This window comes from Scyliorhinus torazame, chromosome 10, assembly GCF_047496885.1.
Source record: "Scyliorhinus torazame isolate Kashiwa2021f chromosome 10, sScyTor2.1, whole genome shotgun sequence".
NCBI classification, from domain to species: Eukaryota; Metazoa; Chordata; class Chondrichthyes; order Carcharhiniformes; family Scyliorhinidae; genus Scyliorhinus; species Scyliorhinus torazame.
In genome coordinates, this window is record NC_092716.1 from 62,671,323 (window position 1) to 62,695,109 (window position 23,787).

Below are 23,787 nucleotides of genomic sequence, written 5' to 3' on the forward strand. Positions count from 1 at the left end.
TGGACACCCGGGTCTTCTGACACTCCAAAGATCACCACCTCTGGACCCGGAACCACCTTCACTTTCAGGACCTCCAACATCATGTTGGCAAATCTCTGCCAGAATCACCCAAACTTCAGACATGCCCAAAGCATGTGGACATGATTTGCGGGCCCTCGCGGGCACACCGCCCATACCTATCCTCCACCCTTCAAAAAAACCTGCTCACCCTGGCCACAGTCATATGTGCCTTGTGTACCACCTCAGGGCATTCTCCCACAGCCCAGCCTCCAATCCCTACCCAATTCTTCCTCCCACATGCACTTCACTACCCCTATCAGGGCTCCCTCCCAGTCCATCAGTTTCTTGTAAATTTCCGGCATCTTCCCCAACCCCTGGTTTTGACCCCACCTTGTCCTGTAGCCCCTGGGGCGGCAGGTGAGCAAAGGTCGATGCCTGCCTCCGCACAAAGTCCCTCACCTGAAAATACTGGAATCCATTCCCGACGGGCAGCTCAAATTCCCCTTCCAACTCCTCCAGGCTCGGAAAGCCATCGTCAATGAACAGGTACCCAAACCGCTCAATCCCCGTCCGATGCCACCCCCAAAAGCCCCCAAAAGCCCCCCACCCCCACCCCCGCAGCAAATCTATGATTCCTGCAAATCAGTGCCCAAACTGAGGCCCCCTCCAGCCTCCGATGCTGCCAGCACTGTCCCCACACCCTCAGGGCCGTCACCACCACCTGGCCTGGCCTGTGGAGTACCTGGCCGGCGAGAACGGCAGAGGCGGCGTTAACAATGCCCCCAACCATGTGTCTTTATAAGAGGCTGCCTCCATCCACTCTCATACCAGCCCCTCCCCCACTACCCACTTCTGCACCATAGCTATGATCGCCAGTAGCACCTCCTTCATCTGTGGAGCTTTACCTGCTGAAACAAACCCTGAAATCACCGAGTACACCCTTCTCAAAAAAAGCCTTCGGAATAAAAATCAGGACGTTCTGGAACACAAACAAGAATTTAGGAGGCCTGTCACCTTCACCGATTGCACCCGTCCCACCAATGACAGCGAGAGCGCATCCCACCTCCTAAAGTCCCCCTTCTTCTGTTCCACCAACCGAGCCAAATTCAGCTTGTGCAGCTGCTCCCACCCCCGCGCCACCTGGATGCCCAAGTACCGACAATTCACCCCCACCACCCTAAACGGCAACTCCCCCCGCCTCTTCTCCTGCCCCTTCGTCTGGATCGGAAAAACTTCACTCTTCCCCATGTTCAATTTATACCCCGAGAACTGGCCGAATCCCTCCAAAATCCTCATAATCCCCCCAGTACCTTCCACCGGGTTCGAAATATCCAGCAGCAAGTCATCTGGATACAGTGAGACCCTATGCTCCACCCCCCCCCCCCCCCCCCCCCATACTATCCCCTCCAAATCCCTTGATGCTCTCAGCGACATTGCCAGCAGCTCTATAGCCAAGGCAAAGAGCAATGGGGAGGGTGGACATCCCTGCTTGTCCCCCGGTGCAGCCTGAAGTATTCCAAGCTCAACCCCTCCAAATATTGCCTCATTCCCTCCCCCCGGCTGGCGGCTTCGACTCCTACAGCCTCCAGTAATAATCCCCCAAAACCCCATTCACCCCCAGCGCATCCAAGACTGTGTCCCCCCATATCCTTCACTTTTATGATCTCCCTCACTGCCTCCTGCTTCCTCAGTTGATGTGCCAAAATATTACTCGCCTTTGCCCCATATTCATGAACCTCCTCCTTTGCGCTCCTCAACTGCGCTCCCGCTTTACCTATAGATAATAACCCAAACTCCATCTGCAGTTTCTGTCGCTCCCTCAACAGTTTCTGTCCCTCCCGGGGCCTCCAAATTCCTCCTAGCCACCTGCAAAGTCTCCTCCACTAACCTCGCCATCTCCGTTCGCTCTGTCATATCTGTGTGCCCGTATCGAAATAAACTCCCCCCTTACTACTGCCTTCAATGCTGCCCACAGCGTGGCCGCCAAAACTTCCCCCGTGTCGTTCAACTCCACATATCCCCGAATGGCAGACCGACTCCAGAATCTGCCACTATGCTCCCCACTTCAAAAGCTACCCGTTTATTTCTCAATATCATTACCCCCCTTCCTTCGAGTCCAATCCAGGATGAAATACCTGCCCTACGCACCCTTTCCTTTCCTAAACCTAGTTTGATGCCCAATTTTCAGGTGCGTTTTTTGCAGAAATGCCACGTAGACCTTTAGACTCCTCAGATGTGCAGATACGCGAGCCCTTTTGACCGGCCCATTCGACCCTCTTACATTCCATGTGATCAGTCTGGTCGGGGGGGACACCCCCCTCCCGGTTCCCCCCGTCACCCCGCCCCCCCCCCCCCACCCCCCACTAGCTGATCAACTATATCCCCTCCTGGGCCAGCCTCCAGCCCACATCCTGCAACTCCTCAGGCCCGCCCTCGGAGGTCCCCTGTCATCGACCCCCCTCCCCATGGCACCTGACTGATTTGTTATGTTGTAGGTGTAACTTAAGCGGCTTCCTTGTGGTGCACTTGACAAAGGAAGGTTCAGACGTGGAGGTAACTTCAACACGTTTATTAAACTATTTACATTTCTATTACTCGGGTTCGACACTACTGCTAATCCTACTATAGCTACCCAGACTGACTAACCAGCTGCTGCAATCCACGTGGTGAGTGTAATATTGAATCAACTCTGTGTCTCTACTCACTGGAAAGAGGCAGATCGTGTGTGTGGTGTCCTTTATATATGGGTTGGTGTAATGCCCCCCTGTGGTCGTGTCACCTCCGTGTGCATCGTGAATGTCTATTGGTCGTGTCCTATCTACTTGATCTATTGGTTGAGTGTGTGTGTGTGATGTTTCTGGTGCTCCCTCTAGTGTCTAGCTAGCCTACATGCATTTACATTGATGCACATCACCACATCCCCCCTTTTTTATATGTTCATATTTTCTGTACACTTTTAAGAAAATTGAACAAAGAACAGGTAGATAAGTTAAGTTATATACAAGTCATGGGAACAGTGATTAAACAATAAATCCAAATCATTCGTGCGAGTCCAAAAACCATCAAACATCATGGTCAAATGTCTCTCTTAGTTATGAACGCCATCAACGTCCCTGTGCCACAGGAACCAAGAAGTGGTCAAATCACTTTGCTGTCTGATTTGGATGTTCGATGTTTGTGATAGTGATGTAGGATGGCATCTTGTAGCTGATAAGGTGTTGACGTTGAAGAGGTACCATCAACAGTATCATTCGAGATCATGGATGTGCCATATGGTGATGTTGAATAAGACTGTACATACTGGTCCTGGCCACGTGCTGTGCTGGAAGGGTGATCCTGCTGAGAACCGTTGAAACTTGTCGAATTGGAAACAGAATTGCTGCTCGCATCAATGTCTGGTGATGGTGTAAAACTAGAACCTCGCATCTGATAGGAATATGCTGTCTGGCCAGGCTGGGGTGCAGCAAATCCTGGGCTGTAACTAAGGCATCCAGTCTGTAGTGCAGATTGTGCTGGCGGTAGTCCTCCTTCGGTCTTGATCACATTAGTGGGCAATCCGTAGTGCTGGCCTGTTTGAGAATATGCTGCATAGACTGCTGGCTGCTGCAGGCTTGAATACTGGGTTTGTCCAGCATGAGCTGTCATTGGCCGTGGAACAAATGTGTGGACATAGCCATGGTGAAAATTGGTGTATTCCTCTTGGACTGTAGCCGCTGCTTATTATTGCTGACCCAGTGTAATTGTTACGTGATCCATCTCCTTTTGTTGTGGCATCTGCTGTCACCCTGAGCGTGCCATCACTGAGGTTGCGGCACTGCCTGTCTGGAGTAAAGTCTGGCTTACGTGAATCAGAGTCGGCGTTTGGTTGCTCCCCATCTGGAGTCTGGTCTGTTTTAACTGAGTCGGTGTTGGCTTGTTGATGCTCCCTGTCCGGAGTCTTAGCAGGTTCACTGGAGTCAGCTGCGATTTCTTGGAGCTGCACGCCTGGAGTCGGAACATGCAGGAATACATTGACTTGTGGAGAGGTTCGAGTGAATGACGGTGGAAGTATCGTGGTGTCCCCGGAGTCACCAGTGGTCTCACAGTGATCGTCGAGTGCCTCTGTACACACTAGCTGAGGTCTGTCACTTTGCACATCTTGCATGGGAAGTGGGATGCTGTCCTCACTCGTCTCACATACCGTGGGTAGATCTCAGTAGCTGCTTGTTGTTCACTTGGGTTGGGTAAATTGTCAGTGTCTTCATCTGGTGGTGCAAACAATGTTGTTTGAATGTCATTGGCTTGCTGTTGTCCTGCATTTGGGCTTGGACTGTCATCGTCGCTTTGTTCTTCACTGTGGCATGATAGACCGCCATGGTCGTCCTACTGTGCACTGGAGCATGGTAGACTATGATAGTCTTCTTGCTGTTTACTTTAGCATGGCAGACTTGCATCGTCTGCCGCTAGTTGGTCAGAGGAGGTTGCTAGACCCTCATGGTCTTCTTCCTGCAAGGACTGCGCGTCGGCGTCTTGCGTTGCTTCTATCATGGAGGCTGTCCACGAGCTCGCTGTGGAGGCTTGTGACACTGGAGTCACTTCTTGTTCGCACAAGGACTGCGGTGTGGAGTCTTGCGTGTCTTCTTTCTTAGAGTCGGGAACGCTGAGCGGTGCGTGGACCACGCTCTGTGTAACAGCAGGCCGCTCTCTTTGGGCTTACACCGCTTGCTGTCTCGTGGTTTCAGGGTGCAGCATCATCCTGCACTCACGAGTTGGGATGTCACATCTGCTGGGCTGAAGGTCCCCAAATCCGAAGAACGAATCCGCGTCTGCGTCGGATTCAATATGGGGGTCGTCAATGTGCAACACGTCTAGTTGCGGTTCGGATTTGCACTAGGGTAGCCTCCCAAGGTGAAAGGTTCGTCCGAGTCGTAGTCTTCTAGGACCATATCATCACTGTTTGCGTCGGAGCTGGCATTGGGCTCGCGAGGTCCAGGGAAAATGTAAAGATCGATATCGAAGTATTCAAGGTCGGAATCATCGGTTTGAGCGTAGATAACTGCTTGTTGCAGGGTTCTTCGGAGGTTAATTTCATTCCCTGGTACAATTTGAGGCATTGTGCTGTCATTCCAGGTGAAGGAAGGCTGTTTTACGGTTTTAAAAGATATTCTTTTTGATTTGGGATGTTTCCCCTTTAAACGGGTGTGGTCCGGGGCCTCTGACGTCATGACACATGTGACGTAGTGCGTAGGAAGCGATTGGATATGCACAGATCGCTGTTCCTTTACCGATGGCCGTTTTCGTGTTTGCACATGCGTGACACGACCACAGGGGGGCATTACATCAACCCATATATAAAGCAGCTTCTCGCGCATGCGCAAACAGACCTTCCCACGCTGTGCACTTCTCGCGCAACTGCGCAAGTGCAGTCCCTGTAGAAAGATGGCCGCCGATCAAAATCGTTCTCTGCTCCGGGATCTCGGCATCGTGGTGAGTACTGGCGCTTCTCTTACCTTTTCTTGCTGGTTGGAGTGTGTTTTCCTCACAGTATTTGCCGAATTTGTCCAGGACTGCCTGGAAGTCGCTCCTGTTTTGCCCCTTGGAGAACTTGAATTTAAAAAAAATTTCTTGTGCTCTGGCACCTGCGATGGTGAGCAGAAGCTCTGTTTTTTCAGGATTGGCCACTTCTTCTAGTTCGGCTGCCACCAGGAAGATTTCAAACTTTTGCAGGAATGCCCGCCAGTTTTCACGGAGATCACCGTGGCATTGGAGCTGCTGCGGAACCCGGGTCTCGAACATCTTGCCTGGGTATCGTTGCTGGTTGTCACTGTACGCTGAGGTATTGCTATGTGGATTGAAACAGTTCAGTCCTGGTACCATGATTTGTTATGTTGTAGGTGTAACATAAGTGGCTTCCTTGTGGTGCACTTGACAAAGGAAGATTCAGACGTGGAGATAACTTCAACACGTTTATGAAACTATTTACACTTCTATTACTCACGTTCGACACTACTGCTAATCCTAACATATGGGTTGATGTAATGCCCCCCTGTGGTCGTGTCACCTCCGTGTGCATCGTGAATGTTCATTGGTCGCGTCCTATCTAACTGATCTATTGGTTGAGTGTGTGTGTGTGATGTTTCTGGTGCTCCTTTTAGTGTCTAGCTAGCCTACATGCATTTATATTGATGCACATCACCACACTGACGGGAACCATCTCTTTAAAGTGAAGAACAAACAGACCCCATCTCTTGTGGAGCCCCTCAATCGCCCCCCCCCTCAAGGAAACTTAACCTTCTCCAAATATCCATCAGGTCCCCCAGCCATATTGAGGCACTGGGCAGAGAGGTTGACCTCCACCCCAACAGGACCTGTCTGGAGCAATCGGCGAGACGGAGGCTAAAACCAGATTTGATTCCCGGCTTGGGTCACTGTCTATGCGGAGTATAGGATCGCCGACATGGTGGTGAAAAACAACCCCCAAAATGTCACCAACTTCGGGCAGGACCAGAACATCGGGCAGGACCAGGGCAGCATGGTAGCATTGTGGATAGCACAATTGCTTCACAGCTCCAGCGTCCCAGGTTCGATTCCGGCTTGGGTCACTGTCTGTGCGGAGTCTGCATATCCTCCCCGTGTGTGCGTGGGTTTCCTCCGGGTGCTCCGGTTTCCTTCCACAGTCCAAAGATGTGCCGGTTAGGTGGATTGGCCATGCTAAATTGCCCTTAGTGTCCAAAATTGCCCTTAGTGTTGGGTGGGGTTACTGGGTTATGGGGATAGGGTGGAGGGGTTGACCTTGGGTAGGGTGCTCTTTCCAAGAGCTGGTGCAGACTCGGTGGGCCGAATGGCCTCCTTCTGCACTGTAAATTCTATGATAATCTATATGGACATGGTTGGCCTGGCCCCTCCTACCCGCTCGCAAAAGTCCTCCGCCCCCTCAAAAAAACGGCTCATCCTTGACCTCGTCAGCTGATCCCTATGCCTCAACTTTAATTTTATTAACCACAGCCTCGCACATGAGGTTGAGGCATTTACCATCTGCAACACCTCACACCACAACCCCTCCTCCATTGCCACCCCCAGCTCCTCCTCCCACTTTGCCTTAATCCCCTCCAGCGCCACCATATCCTGCTCCAAAATCCTCCCATAAATCGTCCAGATGATTTTCCCCCCCTTCCAATCCCATCACTGATGACACCCCCTCCAACAACGAGGAGGGAGGTGTCACCGGAAACGTCGGGAAAGCCTTCTGTGTAAAGTCCTGCACATGTATAAATCTAAAGTCCGCCCCCGTAGAATCCCAAACTTCTCGGTTAGCTCCTCCGAACCTACAACCCGCCCATCCAAAAATAGGTCCTTCGTTTCCATCGCCCTCTGCTCCTCCCATCCCTGAACCCTACCATCCAGTTACAGCGGCTCAAACACATGATTCGCTCGAACCGGCATCAGATTCGATCCCACCCCTTACTTAAAATGCTGCCAAAATTGCCTCTGAATCTTCAGTGTGGCTATCACTACCAGACTACCTGAGTATTTCCCAGGGTCAAACGGGAGCAGCGCTGTTGCCAGTGCCCGCAGCCCCCCATGAGCCTGCCTCCATCCTCACCCATATTGCTTCTGTCTCCCTACCGCGGCCCCGCATCTTCTCGGCACTCATTGCCCATTATTAATACATCAGATTCGGAAGAGCCAAACCCCCCCCAACTGTCGCCCTCTCTGAAGAACCGTCTTCCGAATCCTCGCCATCTTACCCGACCAAAAAATGACAAAATCAGGCACTCCACCCCCATAAAAAACGCCTTCGGCAAATTGACCGACAAGCACTGAATAAAAATAAAAACTGTGGCAAGATATTCACCTTTACTGCCTGCACCCAGAATGCCAATGATAGGGGAGGCTGCCCCATCTCAACACATCTGCCTTGACCCTACCCACCAGGCTAGGAAAATTTGATTTACGGAGCTGGGCCCAGTCAGGAGCCACCTGCACCCCCAGGTACCTGAAATGAGTAGTCGCCACAAGAGATGGTAATCCCGCCCCCCCAGACCAGCTCTTGCCCCCAGAGAGGAACCCAAAAAACCCTCTCTTCAAATTAAATTTATATCCCAAAAAACCTCAAATTGCCTGAGCAGCCCCATTGTATCCCCCACCGTGGGACTCGGGTTAGAAATATACAACAAAAGTCCATCAGCGTACAGGGACACCTCAGGTTCCACACTCCCTGACTATCCCCCTCCACTTATTCGAGCTCCTCAGCACAATTGCCAAGGACTCTATAGCCAGCTCAAACAAAAGGAGGGACATGGTACACCCCTATCTCTTTCATCTCTGCAGCTGAAAATATCCCGAGTTCACCTCATTTGTATAAACACTCGCCTTCGATTCCTTACATAACAATTTGACCCACACCACAAACGCAGGCCCAATCCAAACTGCTCCAACACTGCAAACAAATAACTCCATTCTACTCGATCAAACGCCTTCTCCGCATCCAGAGCCACCACCACCTCCATCTCCCCCCTCCCCCACTTCTATGGGGAGGGCACCACATTTAACAAGCACTGCACATTCGAGGACAACTGCCTCCCCATTACAAACCCCGTCTGATCCTCCCCAATTAGTTGTGGATGGCATTTCTCTAACCTAAGCTTTGTCAAGAATCTTGGCATCCACATTCAGCAGAGATATTAGCCAATACGACCCACACTCCATCGGGTCCTTATCCTTTTTTACCAACAGCGAAACAGATGCCTGTCCCCTCATTTCTAGGAACGTCCCTTTAGCCACTGCATCCTCAAACATCTCCACCAACAGGGTGGTGCCAGGATACCCAAAAACGTATCATAGAATTCCACCTGGAACCCATCCAGCCCGGTGCTTTAGAATCATAGAATCCCTACAGTACAGAAAAAGACCATTCTGCCCGTCAAGTCTGCACCAACCCTTTGAAAGGCCACCCTACCTAGGCCCTATCCCCCGCCCTGTAACCTCACCCTAAGGGCCAATTTAGCATGTTCGATCCACCTAATCTGCACATCTTTGGACTGTAGGAGGAAATCGTAGCACCCGGAGGAAACATAGCACCACGCAGACAAGGGGGTGAAGTGCAAACTCCACATGGACAGTCACCCGAGGTGGGAATGTGATGTACCGTCAATTACCACGAGACAAGAATGGTGAAACAATCGAGGCTTTATTGCACAAGATGTTGTGCCTTCTGCAGCTTGAACCAGAATGGGAGCAGCGCAGGAGAGCTTATACTTTTATACGACGTCTGCTGGGAGGAGCCAGCAGGCTGGGATTTACTGTGGTACCTGTAATACAGTGGCAGTACCGTAATACATGCAATGTGTTACCAGTGGTGTTTACCACATTCACCCCCTGTTTAAAAAAGAGTCGGCAGGGGGTGAAGAAAAACATTACAGATTGAGTCTGTCAGGGGCTCTGACCCTCCGCTGCGATTGCCTCAGTCCTGGTGGTGGTGTGGGCGCCGACATGGTCACCTGCGACTCCGGGAGCGTGTTGTCCTCTTTTTCGTCACCCCTTAGTGGATCCAGTGAGGGGACGGATCCTGCTGGGGTGGGGGCTGTGGTGAGGTTCACTGGTGGGAGGGTGGGTGGCGCAAGGGTGAATGAGGCAACCGGAGGGGATAGGAGCGGTATCATGTCGGGGGTTGTGGGTGGGGACCCAGCGGGTGCCAGGTCCCGGAGGGAGACTGTCCTGTCGCCCGTCGGGGTGTGCCACGTAGGCGTACTGCGGGTTTGCATGGAGGAGGTGGACTTTCTCAGCCAAGGGATCCGATTTATGCCTCTGCACGTGCTTTCGGAGGACGACGGGTCCAGGAACTGTCAGCCATGTTGGGAGCGAGACCCCGGAGGTGGACGTCTTAGGGAAGGCAAACACACGTTTGTGAGAGGTCTCATTAGTAGCGGTGCACAGGAGCGACCGGATGGAGTGGAGCACGTCGGCGAGGACCTCCTGCCAGCGGGAGACCGGGAGATTTCCAGACCGCAGGGCCAGCAGGACGGCCTTCCAGACCGTCCCGTTCTCCCTCTCCACCTGCCCATTTCCCCAGGGGTTGCAGATGGTCATACTTCTCGAGGCGATGCCCTTGCTGAGCAGGAACTGACGCAGCTCATCACTCATGAAAGAGGATCCCTGGTCGCTGTGGATATAAGTGGAGAATCCGAACAGAGTGAAGCTTCTATGCAGGGCTTTAATGACCGTGGCAGAAGTCATGTCGGGGCATGGGATGGCGAAGGGGAACCGGGAGTACTCATCAATTACGTTGAGGAAGTACACATGCCCGTTTCCCTGGGGGTTGTAGCTGGTCACCCAGCTCGAGGTGGTGCACTTGCTGAGCAGGAACTGAAAGGGGATGGTCTCGTCGACCGCGTGCATCGTGGCCTTGGTGATGTCCGCCTTGATGTGGTTGAAGGCCTGGTAGACCTCAGCCGTCAGGGGAAAAATTGTAGACTTGATGAGTGGGCGGGCTTTGTCCGCGTAATTAGGGACCCACTGGGCATAGTAGGAAAAGAACCCCAGGCACCGTTTCAGGCCCTTAGGGCTGTCGGGGAGAGGGAGTTCGAGGAGGGGGCGCATGCGGTCGGGGTCGGGCCCTGGGACTCCATTTTCCACAACGTAGCCAAGGATGGCTAAGTGGTTGGTGCGGAACACGCATTTCTCCTTATTGTAGGTGAGGTTAAGGAGTTTGGCTGTATGGAGGAATGTTTGGACGTTTGCGTCGTGGTCCTGCTGATCGTGGCTGCAGATGGCGACATTATCTAGGTACGGGAACGTGGCCAGCAGCCCATACTGGTCAACCATTCGGTCCATCTCTCACTGGAAGACCGAGACCCCATTGGTGACACCGAAGGGAACTCTAAGGAAATGATAGAGGCGGCCATCTGCTTCGAATGCAATGTATTGGCTGTCCTCCGGGCAGATGGGGAGCTGGTGGTAGGCGGACTTCAAGTCTACTGTGGAGAAGACTCGATACTGCGCAATCTGATTGATCATGTCAGATATGCGTGGGAGGGGGTATGCGTGGAGCTGCGTGTACCGGTTGATGGTCTGACTGTAGTCAATGACCATCCTCTGCTTCTCCCCAGTCTTCACTATCACCACTTGAGTTCTCCAGGGGCTGTTGCTGGCCTCAATGATCCCCTCCCGCAGAAGCCGTTGGACCTCCGACTTGATAAAGGCCCTGTCCTGCGCACTGTACCGTCTGCTCCTAGTGGCGACGGGCTTGCAGTCCAGGGTGAGGTTTGCAAACAGTGAAGGTGGATCGACCTTAAAGGTCGTGAGGCCACAGATGATGAGGGGGGGCAGGTGTCCTCCGAATTTCAAAGGAAGGCTTTGGAGGTGGCATTGAAAGTCAAGACCTAGTAACAGGGCAGCGCAGAGATGGGGGAGGACATAGAGCCTGAGGTTGCTGAACTCTCCGCCCTGAACGGTGAGGGTCGCGACACAGAACCCCTGGATTTTCACGGAATGGGATCTGGAGGCCAGGGAGTTTTTCTGGGGGACGTGGAGTACCGAGAGGGAGCAGCGCCTTACCGTAGCAGGGTGGATGAAACTCTCTGTGCTCCCGGCGTAAATGCGGCAGGTCGTCTCGTGCCCGTTGATCTTTACCATCGTCATAGCGGTCGGGAGGTTGCGGGGCCGAGACTGATCCAGGGTGATGGGGGCGAGCTGCGGAAGATGTTGGGAGGTCCCTGGCTGATCAGCAGAGGAGGAGGTATCACCGGGCAGTGAACGGCCAGACGAGCAGGGTCCTGAGGCACATGTGGCTAGTGATGGAGAAGATGGCGGCGCCCCTGGATCACACATGGGGGGTGTAGCAATGCCGAGTCTGGAAACAGCGGCGACCAACCGGGCCTGGCAAACGGAAACGAAGTTGCCCATCTTCCCGCACCCGTTGCAGGTCGTGCTCCGCGCTTGGCAGCGATGCCTGGGATGTTTGCTCTGGCCACAAAAATAACGTTTGGGCCCTCTGGAGTTGGCTGGCTGCCGCACGGTGCAGGCTTGCGGTGTACTCAAGTCGGCAGCTGGTGGGGCCCACGATGCCCATGAGGGTGCCGTGCGGTCGGAGGTATAGGCCTCCAGATTACGGGAGGCCACTTCCAGGGCACAGGCTCTGCAAGATTGAGCGTATCCCCTTCCAATATCCGCTGGCGAACGTACGTAGACTTAATGCCCGTGACATAAGCGTCTCTGATTAGTAGTTCGGTGTGTTGGACTGCCGAAACTGCCTGGCAGTCACAGTTCCTACCGAGAATCTGTAGCGCCCGCAAGAAATTGTCCAGAGTTTCCCCCGGGAGTTGCCCTTTAATGGCCAGGAGGTGCCTGGCGTACACTTGATTCACCGACTTAATGTAGTGTCCCTTTAGTAGCGTCATCGCTTCTGTGTAGGTGGGCGCATCCCGGATGAGGGGAAAATTTTGATGGCGCACCCGTGAGTAGAGGACTTGGAGCTTCTGTGGGTCCGAGAGTTCTTCAGTGGGTGCTCTGAGGTAGCCTTCAAAGCAGGCTAGCCAGTGCTTGAAGGCAGACGTGGCGTTAGCTCCAGGCGATCAGACCTGATTAGGAAGTCCATCTTTTAAAATATTGTGCAATAAATTGATGTACCGTCAATTACCAAGAGACGAGAATGGAGAAACAATCGAGGCTTTATTGCACAAGATGTTGTGCCTCCTGCAACTGCAACCAGAATGGGAGCAGCGCAGGAGAGCTTACACTTTTATACGCCGCCTGCTAGGAGGAGCCAGCAGGCTGGGATTTACTGTGGTACCTGTAATACAGTGGCAGTACCGTAATACATGCAATGTGTTACCAGTGGTGTTTACCACAGAATCGAACCCGGGTCCCTGGCGCTGTGAGGCAGCAGTGCTAACGACTGCGCCACCGTTTGGCCCATTTGTATCTTCACTATCGCCATCCGAACCTCCTCCGTCCCCACTGGATCCTCCAACCCTGCCTTCTCCTCCTCTCCTACTTGAGGACACTCCGGCCCCTCCAAAAACTCCCTCATATCTGACTCATCCCCTGATGCTCCAACATATACAACCTCTTATAAAATTCCTCAAATGCCCTGTTCACCTGCTCCGGAATCACCACCAGCCCCTTCGCCCCCATACTGGATGTGAACAATCTCTCACGAGGCCGTCTGCCTGCAGAACTGCTCCAGCAGCAGGCGACTGGCCTTCCCCCGTACTCGTACACCACAACCTGTGCCCGCCTTAACTGGCATACTGCTTTTCCTGTAGACAAATGGTCAAACTGCATCTGCAGTTCCTTTCTGCTGACCAAAAGCTCCGGAGTGGGATCGTCTGCATACTTTCCATCAACTTCCAAGATTTCATCCACCAGCCGCTCCTCTCTTGCCTCCCTATCCGCCTGAGCCTTATTCGAGATGATCTCACCCCTTACCACTATCTTCAGCGCCGCCCAAGCCACCAAAGGTGAGACCTCCCCATTCTTATGAAACCTCACATAATCAACAATCACCTTCCCATCCTCAGACACAAACTCAGATCCGCAAGCAGACCCGTATCCAAGCACCACGCTGGCCTCTGTTCAGGCTCCTTCTCAAGGACCACATCCACTAAATGCGGAGCATGATTCGAAATGATAATCACTGAGTATTCCGCTTTCCTCACCCCCGACAACAACGACCTCCCCATAATAAATAAGTCAATCCTCGATTATACATTATGCACTGCCGAAAAAAAAGGATAGCTCTCTGCCCCCTGGATGTAAGAACCGCCATGGGTCCACTCCGTCCATCTCCTTGATAAAAGCTGCCCACACCCTCGTTCCCCCGCGAAGGGGTCAATTAGCACGGCTTAGATCGATCCATTTTCGGATGCAACACTGTATTTAAATCCCCACCTAATATTAACTGGTGCCTGTCCAGACTTGGTTTAGCCGCCAACATCCTCTTGATAAACCATAAATGATCCCAATTCAAGTCATACACGCTAAGCAACAAAACCAACCTCCCCTCCAAAGCACCCGTTAATATAACGTATCTGCCCTCCGGATCTGCCGCCACCGTCTCCATCTGACACCTAACTCTCTTACCCACCAGTACCACTAACCCTCAGGCCCTGCTATCAAAACCCGAACACCTGACTCACCCAATCCTTCTGAAGCCTATTCTGGTCCTTCACCCTCAAATGGGTGTCCTTCAGCAGCACCATATCGGCTCTCAAGCTCTTCAAATGCATGAAGACTCTTGCCCGCTTCACACGTCCACCCAACCCCCGCACCTTTCACGCTTCCATTTGGACTGGGGGTCCGTCACCCCCTCGCCCCCTCCTATCAGCCATAACCACCGACCACCGGCCCTGCCACACATTGCGACCCCTGGCCCACACAAGCCCTACCCCCTAGTCCCTGTTAGCCAGCTACCCCTCTCCCCTTCCCAGAAACCCTCCAACCACTTCCCCCCCCAAAACCACTCCTCTCTGCATACTCCCTATCCCCCCAGTATTCACACTTCCCAGGCCTATCAAAACCTGTCCACATAGGCTTGGCCTGGCCCTTCCTCCCACCTCATACCCGTTCACCCGCCCGGCCCTTCCTCCCACCTCATACCCGTTCACCCGCCCGGCCCTTCCTCCCACCTCATACCCATTCACCCGCCAACTTAAGTTTGTGAGCAAGGCGGTCCCCGCATGAGCCCCCTCCCCCCCACATACCTAATACAAAAACCAACAGAAAAAATGAAAAATAAAAATCGCTTATTGTCACAAGTAGGCTTCAAAAATGAAGTTACTGTGAAAAGCCCCTAGTCGCCGCATTCCGGTGCCTGTTCTGGGAGGCTGTTACGGGAATTGAACCGTGCTACTGGCCTGCCTTGGTCTGCTTTCAAAGCCAGCAATTTAGCCCTGTGCTAAACAGCCCCTGTCTAAAAAAAACCCATGTCCGGTGCTTCTAAACCAACCAAACACAATAAACTCCCAAAACAAAAGGAGAAAGAACACTGTGCCCCCAACACATTATTCCACCATTCCCAAGCCAAGCTCTCTCAACCACCACGTAAGAAAACAAAGTCTAAATTCAGTTCAGTCCTAATCCATCAGTCCTCACGAGCACCTTCGCCCCCTCCGCCATCTCAAAGTAATAGTTTCTGGAGTTACACATGACTCAAAATTTCGCCAGGTAGACTATCTCGAACTGCACATTACTCGAATAAAAGTATCGCCTTTGCCCTGTTAAAGGCCGTCCATCGTTTTGCCAGCTCCTCCGTGACATCCTGGTCTATACGAACACTACTGCCTTCCCATCTCACCTCCTGATTCAGCTTGGCCCATCTCGGGACCTTCTCCTTCATCTGATAGCTGTGAAAACAGACTATCACAGCTCTTGGTGGATCACTCGCCTTTGTCTTCAGCCAGAGCGACCAATCAGCCCTATCCAGCTCAAAGAGGGAGATGTTCGCCTCCTCTCCCAAGAACTTGGTAAACATCTCCAAAAGTACCCATCAGCCTCTGGCCCTCCAACTCCTCAGGCAGTCCCACGATTCGAAGATTCTGCACCGTGATCTGTTCTCCAAGTTCTCCACTTTGGCTCTTAGTTCCTTATTACTCTCCTCCACCATCCACAGTGCCTCTCCCACTGAGATGAGCTGGTCGATATGCCGCAACAATGCCTCGTCCACACTCTGCAACACCTCTCCATGCTCCCGCACCACCATCGATGTCTTTTCAAGAGCACCTTTATCGGGGCCAATGTGTCATCCACCAACTGTTTGAGCATTCACATCATCTCCTTTCCATGCTGCTCAAAATGCTTGGCAAACTGCCGCTCAAACTCCACCGCCATCACCTCGGCCTGCATGTCCACAGTTATGGTGCAGCCCCACCCGGCAAGCTTGCCCCCGCCATCTTGCCTCACACAGCACTCCTCACCAAACTCAAGCTCTCAGGCGGACTAGCGCTCATTCCTTTTCGTCCTGTATCCTTCTGTTGAGTTTTCAACATCCTCTGATAACCATAACTTTACTGGAGACCGATCATATAAAATCTCCCTCAAAACTGGGTGAAAAGGGCCAAAAAATGAAAGCTCTCATGGTGGCCACCCAATGTGCGACCTCCACTTTCATGTCGCCACTGGAAGCCCTCCTGCCCATTGTTGATTCTGTTGGAACTTGTGTTTTTATTTTTATATCTGTTTGTTAATTTGGAATGTAATAAGATCATATTTATCACGAGGTTTCTCTGGTTGAAATGATTCCTTCTGAATGAAGTTGTCTCAATTTTAGATTTAATTAGAAGGCATATCTCAAAACAATTAATTTCCTTGAATCCCTATACTGGGATGCTGGCACTGGTGAGTAGGTGTTTGATGATTCATTTTCGCAGACATTTGGGTTGTTTCTTGCTTGATTTGCCTTAGGGTGTGCTTTATGTGCAGAATCATTTTGTGCATTTTTGTCATTAAGGTGTCAAAGCATATTTAAATACATGGCAGTATCACTTGCTGGGTTTTTAGTTGACAACGTGCCTGTGTTACTGAGGTTTTATTTTAAAACATGTTCTGGAGAGAAGGAGTAGTCCCACCATGTTTGTAGCCAGTACTAATTACATGTACAGAAGGTGGTTTTCATACAGTAATCAATTTATTATATATAATAGAAAATAAAGACAGAAAAAGTTCTGTCAGCATCTGTAGAGAGAGAAATAGAGTTAACATTTTGAGTCCGTATGGTTCTTCTTCAAAGCTGGAGAGGGCAGAGATGTGATGGATTATGTAGTTGGAGAGGAAGGTGGAGAAGGTGGAGCAGAAGGTGGAGTTCAGGAATAGATCAGATTCAGTCCTGAAGAAAAGTCATATTCTCCTTTCTTAAAAATAAATTTAGAGTACCCAATTCATTTTTTCAAGTTAAGGGGCAATTTAGCATGGCCAATCCACCTACCCTGCACATCTTTGGGTTGTGGGGGTGAAACCCACGCAAACACGGGGCACTGACTGGTTCTTCAGGTTATATAGCGCGTCCTAAATGACTCGTGTTGTGTCATTGGGTGGGACGAATGCAGCATTACCCTGAGAGACAGCTTCATCATTTCTGCAACTGTTTCCAATCCCTTTCTGCTGGGTCCTCCCTCAGCTCATCAAATGACTTGCGTGGGATAAGACACTTCCATTGAAGTAACTTCACTGCAGTGTTAATGTAAGCCCACTTGCAACAATAAAGTTTATTATTATTATAATTAATAACTTATTAGAGGCATTCAAACACTTTCAGCAGAAGGTAACGAATAGTGAAGTATCTACTGTGACATAAAAACAGAAAATCCTGGAAATCAGCAGTCAAGACTGCCAGTTCCTGAAAGGAGAAAAAATTAGTTAACATTTCAAGTGTAGGATCTTCATAGAATCATCGAGTCATAGATGTTTACAGCATGGAAACAGGCCCTTCGGCCCAGTTTGTCCATGCCACCCAGTTTCTTCATTAAAATATTTTAAATAATAGATTTTATGAGCAAGGACCTTTCTTTTCAAATGTTGATGGACCAACTGTGCATTTCCAGCATTTATAATAATTTTTATTAGTGTCATAAGTGGGCTTACATTAACACTGCAATGAAGGTACTGTGAACATCCCCTGGTCATCCCACTCCGGCGCCTGTTCGGGTACACTGAGGAAGAATTCAGAATGTCCAATTCACCTAACAAGCACATCTTTCAGGATTTGTGGGAGAAAACCCGAGCACCCAGAGGAAACCCACGCAGACACGGGGAGAACGTGCAGACTCCACACAGACAGTGACCCAAGCCGGGAATCGAACCCGGGTCGCAGGTGCTGTGAAGCAGCAGTGCTAACCACTGTGCTACCCTCTGATGTCTTGCACACGGTAACCATAGGTAGCCTCAATATGTCATTAAATCTTCCAAAAGTGATCTTGAATTTTCAATTTGCCATCTGGAATTTTTAAAATGTTGATCCCAGTGGGGTATATTTTATGATTTTTTGATCTTTGCACAGAGCTTCACATCCCAAGACTGATGTGGAGAATTCTAACATGAAACTGAATTTGATCTCCACTACACCAGTAAAAATCTCTAAATCCTTCAGACCAGAAATAGGACTGAATTCATGCAAAGCAGTAAATCAACAGCCCTGCCCTTTTGCTTCCACATTTCATTCTTAAATATATATTTTTTAAAATAACAAACATAAAACTAACCTGAACAGGACAGCAAAAAGGAAAAGCATAACAGCCAACGCGATGAGAAGATATGGAAACACTGCTGCCATGGTTGCCATTGTGAACAGTATTATCAATGCCATTTGCAGAAAATTCTCAGCATAAAAAGGTAGCCTCACATCTATTTCATCCATGTCCTTCGAAAAACGGTTAATTAGCCTTCCACTTGGGGTGATGTCAAAGAACTTCATTGGACAGTTTAAAATCTTTTTTTAAAAAGAAGAAAACAAATTAAATGTCATTTCCAATTTAAGTGGTTATTAACCAAGTGAATATAAAATGAGGCTTATGTTAGTATTTTTCAATAACTCTTGCAAGATGATTGTTTGTCTGTTATAAATAGGTTTTGACTGTCCGTTCATCAGGAATACTCATGTAAATGATCAATTTACATGTAAGAACCATTCACTTCTGAGATATCCTTACTGTGGAGACAAAATGTTTATGCAGTTGGGAGGAAGAGAGAGAGAAAATGCCTCAAGATGGAAGTGCTCTGCGCTGTCTGAAGAATATTTAAAAGCTTTTTACCATTAAAAGTGCAGACGTTGCCAGATCGTTATTGTGAAGGGATAACCCCTCCATTGGATGACTATAGCTGTGAACTAACAGCTATGGTGGATGTGATGAAAGGGGGATGGCGGTGAAGGGGTTGGGTTCCCATCTGAATGGAACATTGACTCCCTCCACCCAACAGCTGCTGCCTCAGTAGAGGGTGTGCCAGCCCTTTAATTGGGCAAATAAGCTATCGACTGCTGTCACAGTCCCCTCCCGCCAACCCTCTTCCCGTCAGCCCTCCCTCCCCCCAATCCTGCCTGCACTAACAAGACCCACAGGTTGGACGGTGGTCGGAGACCAGCTTGTTGGCCAGTGATGGGAAATTGCAGAGCCATCTGCCTTCGATTCTGTTTCTGTTTTAAAATCTGGCCGCCCATGTTTGGTGAAACCAATTGGAAGCACATTTTATGAAGAACAGGATATAATATCGGGGAGCACAAGCCTCTTAACACTAAGTTTATTTCAAACCAGAGGGCAGTATAATGTACTCTGGCAATGGCAAAAGAAACACGAGGAGAGTTAAAAGTTACCAACTGCTCTTTTAGGGTAATTCAAACTTATTGGGGAGGCTCACTAAGTTTAAGTAATTAGCAAGAATCAAGACAATAAATGTCTTTGTGTGACAAACATTCCAATTCATGGTTGGCCGTGCAAGAATAGTGATATCATGGTGGAAGCAGTGACAGTCTATCTTTGATTGAGGCAAGAGATGAAGAATACATCTTGAAGCTTTACATTGCAGCTAGTTGAAATTAAGATATTTGTCAGACCCTTTAAAAATGGAACATCTTTCAAAGGTCACTAATAATTGCAGGTGAACCCAGGCTCGAAGGAAAGAAAGTTTACTCCCCGACAGCCACGGTTTACAGAGCAAGCGTCCCAGCCCAGGACCATCGGGAAGTCCCTGGTACAGGTCGGGATCAGTCTTGAAAGCCCAGCTATCGAGTCCCCACCGGGGACACCTCGGCCTGCTCAATACGGGATCTCATACACCACAAAATCCCAGAGGGCGATCAGTCAACAATCCCTTGTGGTCTTTGTAGGGGTTATAACGTCCCACCCCCTTAAGTCTGTTTCATGGCTCCCGCAATGATGAGGCTTCTTCTGCCTTTTAATGCTCAGCGTTGAGTCCGTGGCAGGTGGAGTCGGATCGGGGGAGTGAGACCTTTGCTTCCTCAAGGAACGTCTCAGGATCACTGATGTTGATTCGTCCTCGGCACTGGTCTCCCAAGGTAGACCAGTCTCCTCAGCCTCCATATCATATTTCGAGTCTGCACTGTTGGGAGAAGACCCTGGGGTCCTCCACGGGCTGAAGCTCAGTGCCAGAGGCTGTTTCGACTGAAGTAGGAGACTGGAGTAGGTTGCAGATGTGCAGATGTTTTTTTTAAGACTTTGTAGGAAATGTGTCCTGTCTTCTCCAATATGACTGCAGGGAACCAACTGGAGCCATCCCCGAAACTCCGTACATATATGGCATTCCCTTTCTTAATTCCTCTCTCCGTCCTCCTGGCATCCTAATGTCTTTTTTGACTCCCCTGTTTGGCTCCACCTCACTACCAAATTGGGAAATAGCAGGCTCAGCCTGGTGTGAAGTCGTCGTCCCTATCAATAATTCCGCCGGGGCGACTCCTGTTGTGTGCAGTGCGGTTCGGTAGTCGAACAGGAATCAAGCCAACGTTGTCTCCATGGAACCAGTCGGCTGTTTCCTCATCCCGTTTTTGAAAGTCTGTCTGCCCGTCCTGCCAGACCATTGGATGATGGCTAAATGGTGCTGTTCAGATGTGCTTGATACTTTTTGATTTCATGAACACTTGGAACTCCCTTCTGGAAAAGGCTGTACCATTGTCGGGGAAAAAAGCAAATTACTGCGGATGCTGGAATCTGAAACCAAAGAGAAAACGTGGGAAAATCTCAGCAAGTCTGGCATCATCTGTAGGGAGAGAAAAGAGCTAACGTTTTGAGTCCAGATGACCCTTTGTCAACGCTGGGTGGGGCAGCTTTGTCAAAGCGTAATCTGGACTTGAAACATTAGCTCTTTCCTCTCCCTACAGATGCTGCCAGACCTGCTGAGATTTTCCAGCATTTTTGTTTTGGTACCATTGTTGGGGACTAGGAACTCTGGGATGTCCTGAGTACAAAAGCTTTGCGGGAGTTTCTCTATTATGCCAATCGCAGCGTAACTAGACAGCGAGGGCGCGGACTTCACCAGCGAAGTGGGAATGCCCGAGCCAACTCCGGAACGACAGGTATCCACCCAACCACACCGGAAGGCGAACCCGACCTCGCCGCCCCTCGAGACCAGAATGGCCCACGTACAAACCCCTGCAGTGAGCCTGACACCGCCACCATCATCCACGACTCCTCCAAATGCAATCACTTACCTTATGCAAAGCCAGCCCTGCCATCCAAGAGCAGCCGCCGACTCAGGAAGCAGGGAAAACATGCCGGTCTGAAGGTGAAACTTAAATTACACAGCTTCAAGATTCCTTTCCCCAGCATACTCCTGGCAAACGTCCAAGCGATTGAGAACAAGCTGGGTGACCTCAACACTCAACTTTCCTCCCAGAGAAAAGTGAGAAACTGCTGTGTGCTCTGCTCACCGAGACATGGCTTACTCCGGCCACACCAGACTGCACCATCCAACCCGGAGGCTTCTCGATCCACCGGATGGACCCCATGATGGCCTCAGGCAAGTTTGCCTCCTCATTAACACCTCCTGGTGCTCGGATGTGGTGTCCCTAGCGTGCTACTGCTCCCCAGACCTAGAATACCTGTCGCCCTTTCTACCTTCCACGGGAATTCACCTGTGTACACTCATCACAGCAGTCTACATCCCACCCCAGGCGGAAGTGAGGAAAGCACTTGACGAACTACACCCCACCATCAACAACCAAGAAACAAATCACCTGAAGCCCTAACAATCGTGCTGGAGACTTCAACCAGGCCAATCCCAGGAAGGTTCTACCCAAACTCCATCAACATATCTCCTGCCCCACCAGAGGTGCAAACACCATGGACCACTACTACAAGAGAATCAAAGACGCCTACCTCTCCATTCCCCGATCACACTTTGGCAAATCGGACCACAAGTCAGTACTCCTACTTCCGGCCTACAAACAGCAACTCAAGCGTGCTGAGCCAGTCAAAAAAACTGTGCCGTGCTGGTCGGAGTCATCAGAGGACATCCTCCGCGACTGCTTGGAGTCTGTGGACTGGTCCATATTCAAGGCCGTGGCAGCTAACCTGGACGAGTGTGCAACCACCGTCACAGACTTCATCAGTAAGTGTGTCGAGGGCTGTGTACCAAAGAAGACAATACGGGTGTTCCCCAATCAGAAACCCTGGCTCAACCAAAGGGTTCACTCCCTGCTGAAGTTCCGGACGGAGGCATTTAAGTCTGATGATCCTGACCTATATAAGAAATCCAGGTACGACATATGGAAAGCCATCGGGGATGCCAAAAGACAATCCCGGATCAAACTAGAGTCCCAGGCAAACCACAAACCCATGACGTCTATGACAGGGCTTACACAAGATCACAGCTACAAAGCAAGGCCAGGCGGAATATCTGGGGCTGGAGCATCCCTCCCCGATGAACTGAACAAGTTCTATGCCCGCTTTGAACAGTCAGCCAATACATCAGTGCCACCTGCCCTAACAGCCCTGGTCACAAGAAACTGCAGAGTGTGGTGAACTCAGCTCAACATATCTCACAATCTTGCCACCCACACATTGATTCTGTATACACCTCCCACTGCCTCAGGAAGGCAGACAGCATTATCAGAGACCCCTCCCACCCAGACATTGCCTCCTTCCAGACCCTTCCATCAGGCAGAAGTCTGAAGACCCGCACATCCAGACATAGGAACAGCTTCTTCCCCACAGCTACAAGACTCCTCAACAACTCCCCCCTCGGACTGATCTGTTCCCTATAAGAACACTATTTATGGTGCCCTATGCTGCTCTTGCTCATGTATTTGCTTTGTTTGGCCCCTAGTCTGCACTGTAACTAATCATTGTTTGTCGATGTACCATTTGTCAATGTTCTCTGTTGATTATTCTTTTTGTCTACGATGTTCGTACTGTATATGTTCCCTCGGCCGCAGAAAAATATTTTTCACTGTACTTCAGTACATGTTACAATAATTCAAATCAAATCAAGTTCTTGTCAATATACATGGAACTACACAAGGACGTGGAAGATAGACGGCATTACTGGACAAGAAATTAAAATGCAAATTGCCTTCCAGGACATTTCCTTGAGGAGACATTAAAATGCAACAAACCTTTCCTGTGGATTAATCGCGTCCATTGTCCAAATAATTACAGCAACTCGTTCAAAACGGACTTACAGAATTCATGGCTTTGGTGTGGAATTCCAAAGAATGGGTGTGAGAAGAATCCCATTCTATCAAAAGGATATGTAAATGAGTGAAACTCAAGCACTATTGTATGCCAACAATCATTTGTGAGGACAATGAAAAACAAATATTATGGTCACACGCAGGTGCTGGGTGTGTGCGTGCACGCAGCAGACAGACAGGAGTGAGACGATGGCACAGATCGAAGAGCACCAGAGCTCAACTCACAGCGGGTTATCATCACCCTCGTGCCTTGTATATTGACCCACTGACAGTGCCGACACAGGCCCATCACCCTGGAATGATGTAACACAGACCCTGGGAGGGTGGAACAGGGCAATGGAGGTGCAGGGGGAGGGGGACGAATGATGGGTGGTTGGGTGAGGGGTTGGGGCCATGGTGAGGCGGTCCAATTTGGGAGGGGAGCACAGAGTGGGAGGATGGTGGATAGGAAGGGAAGAGGGGGAGAAGTTCAGGTCTGCGGGGACCTTGACGGCCACCAGAAACGGATATCCACCTCCACCATTTGGTGCCAGGTCCGCAGGGATATGGCACAGATACCGCACCGTCACTTTGTTAAGGCAGAGCCTCTTGCAGCACATGCTATCTGCCATCTGTTCAAAAGACCAGTGACGCCTGTACACCCTGGGCCATCACTGGCCTCCTCCTCTGGACCC

The 23,787-nt window shown here is 50.5% G+C and overlaps 1 protein-coding gene across 1 annotated transcript in view; it reads right to left on the reverse strand.

Annotated features, from left to right (window-relative positions):
• The window catches only part of LOC140430605 (ATP-binding cassette sub-family C member 12-like), a 206,062-nt gene that overhangs the window by 53,486 nt on the left and 128,789 nt on the right, over positions 1-23,787 (reverse strand). Inside the window, exon 20 of the mRNA XM_072518197.1 lies at positions 18,174-18,400. Within this exon, the coding sequence (XP_072374298.1) occupies positions 18,174-18,400 (227 nt within the window). The remainder of the gene's footprint in view (positions 1-18,173; positions 18,401-23,787) is intronic.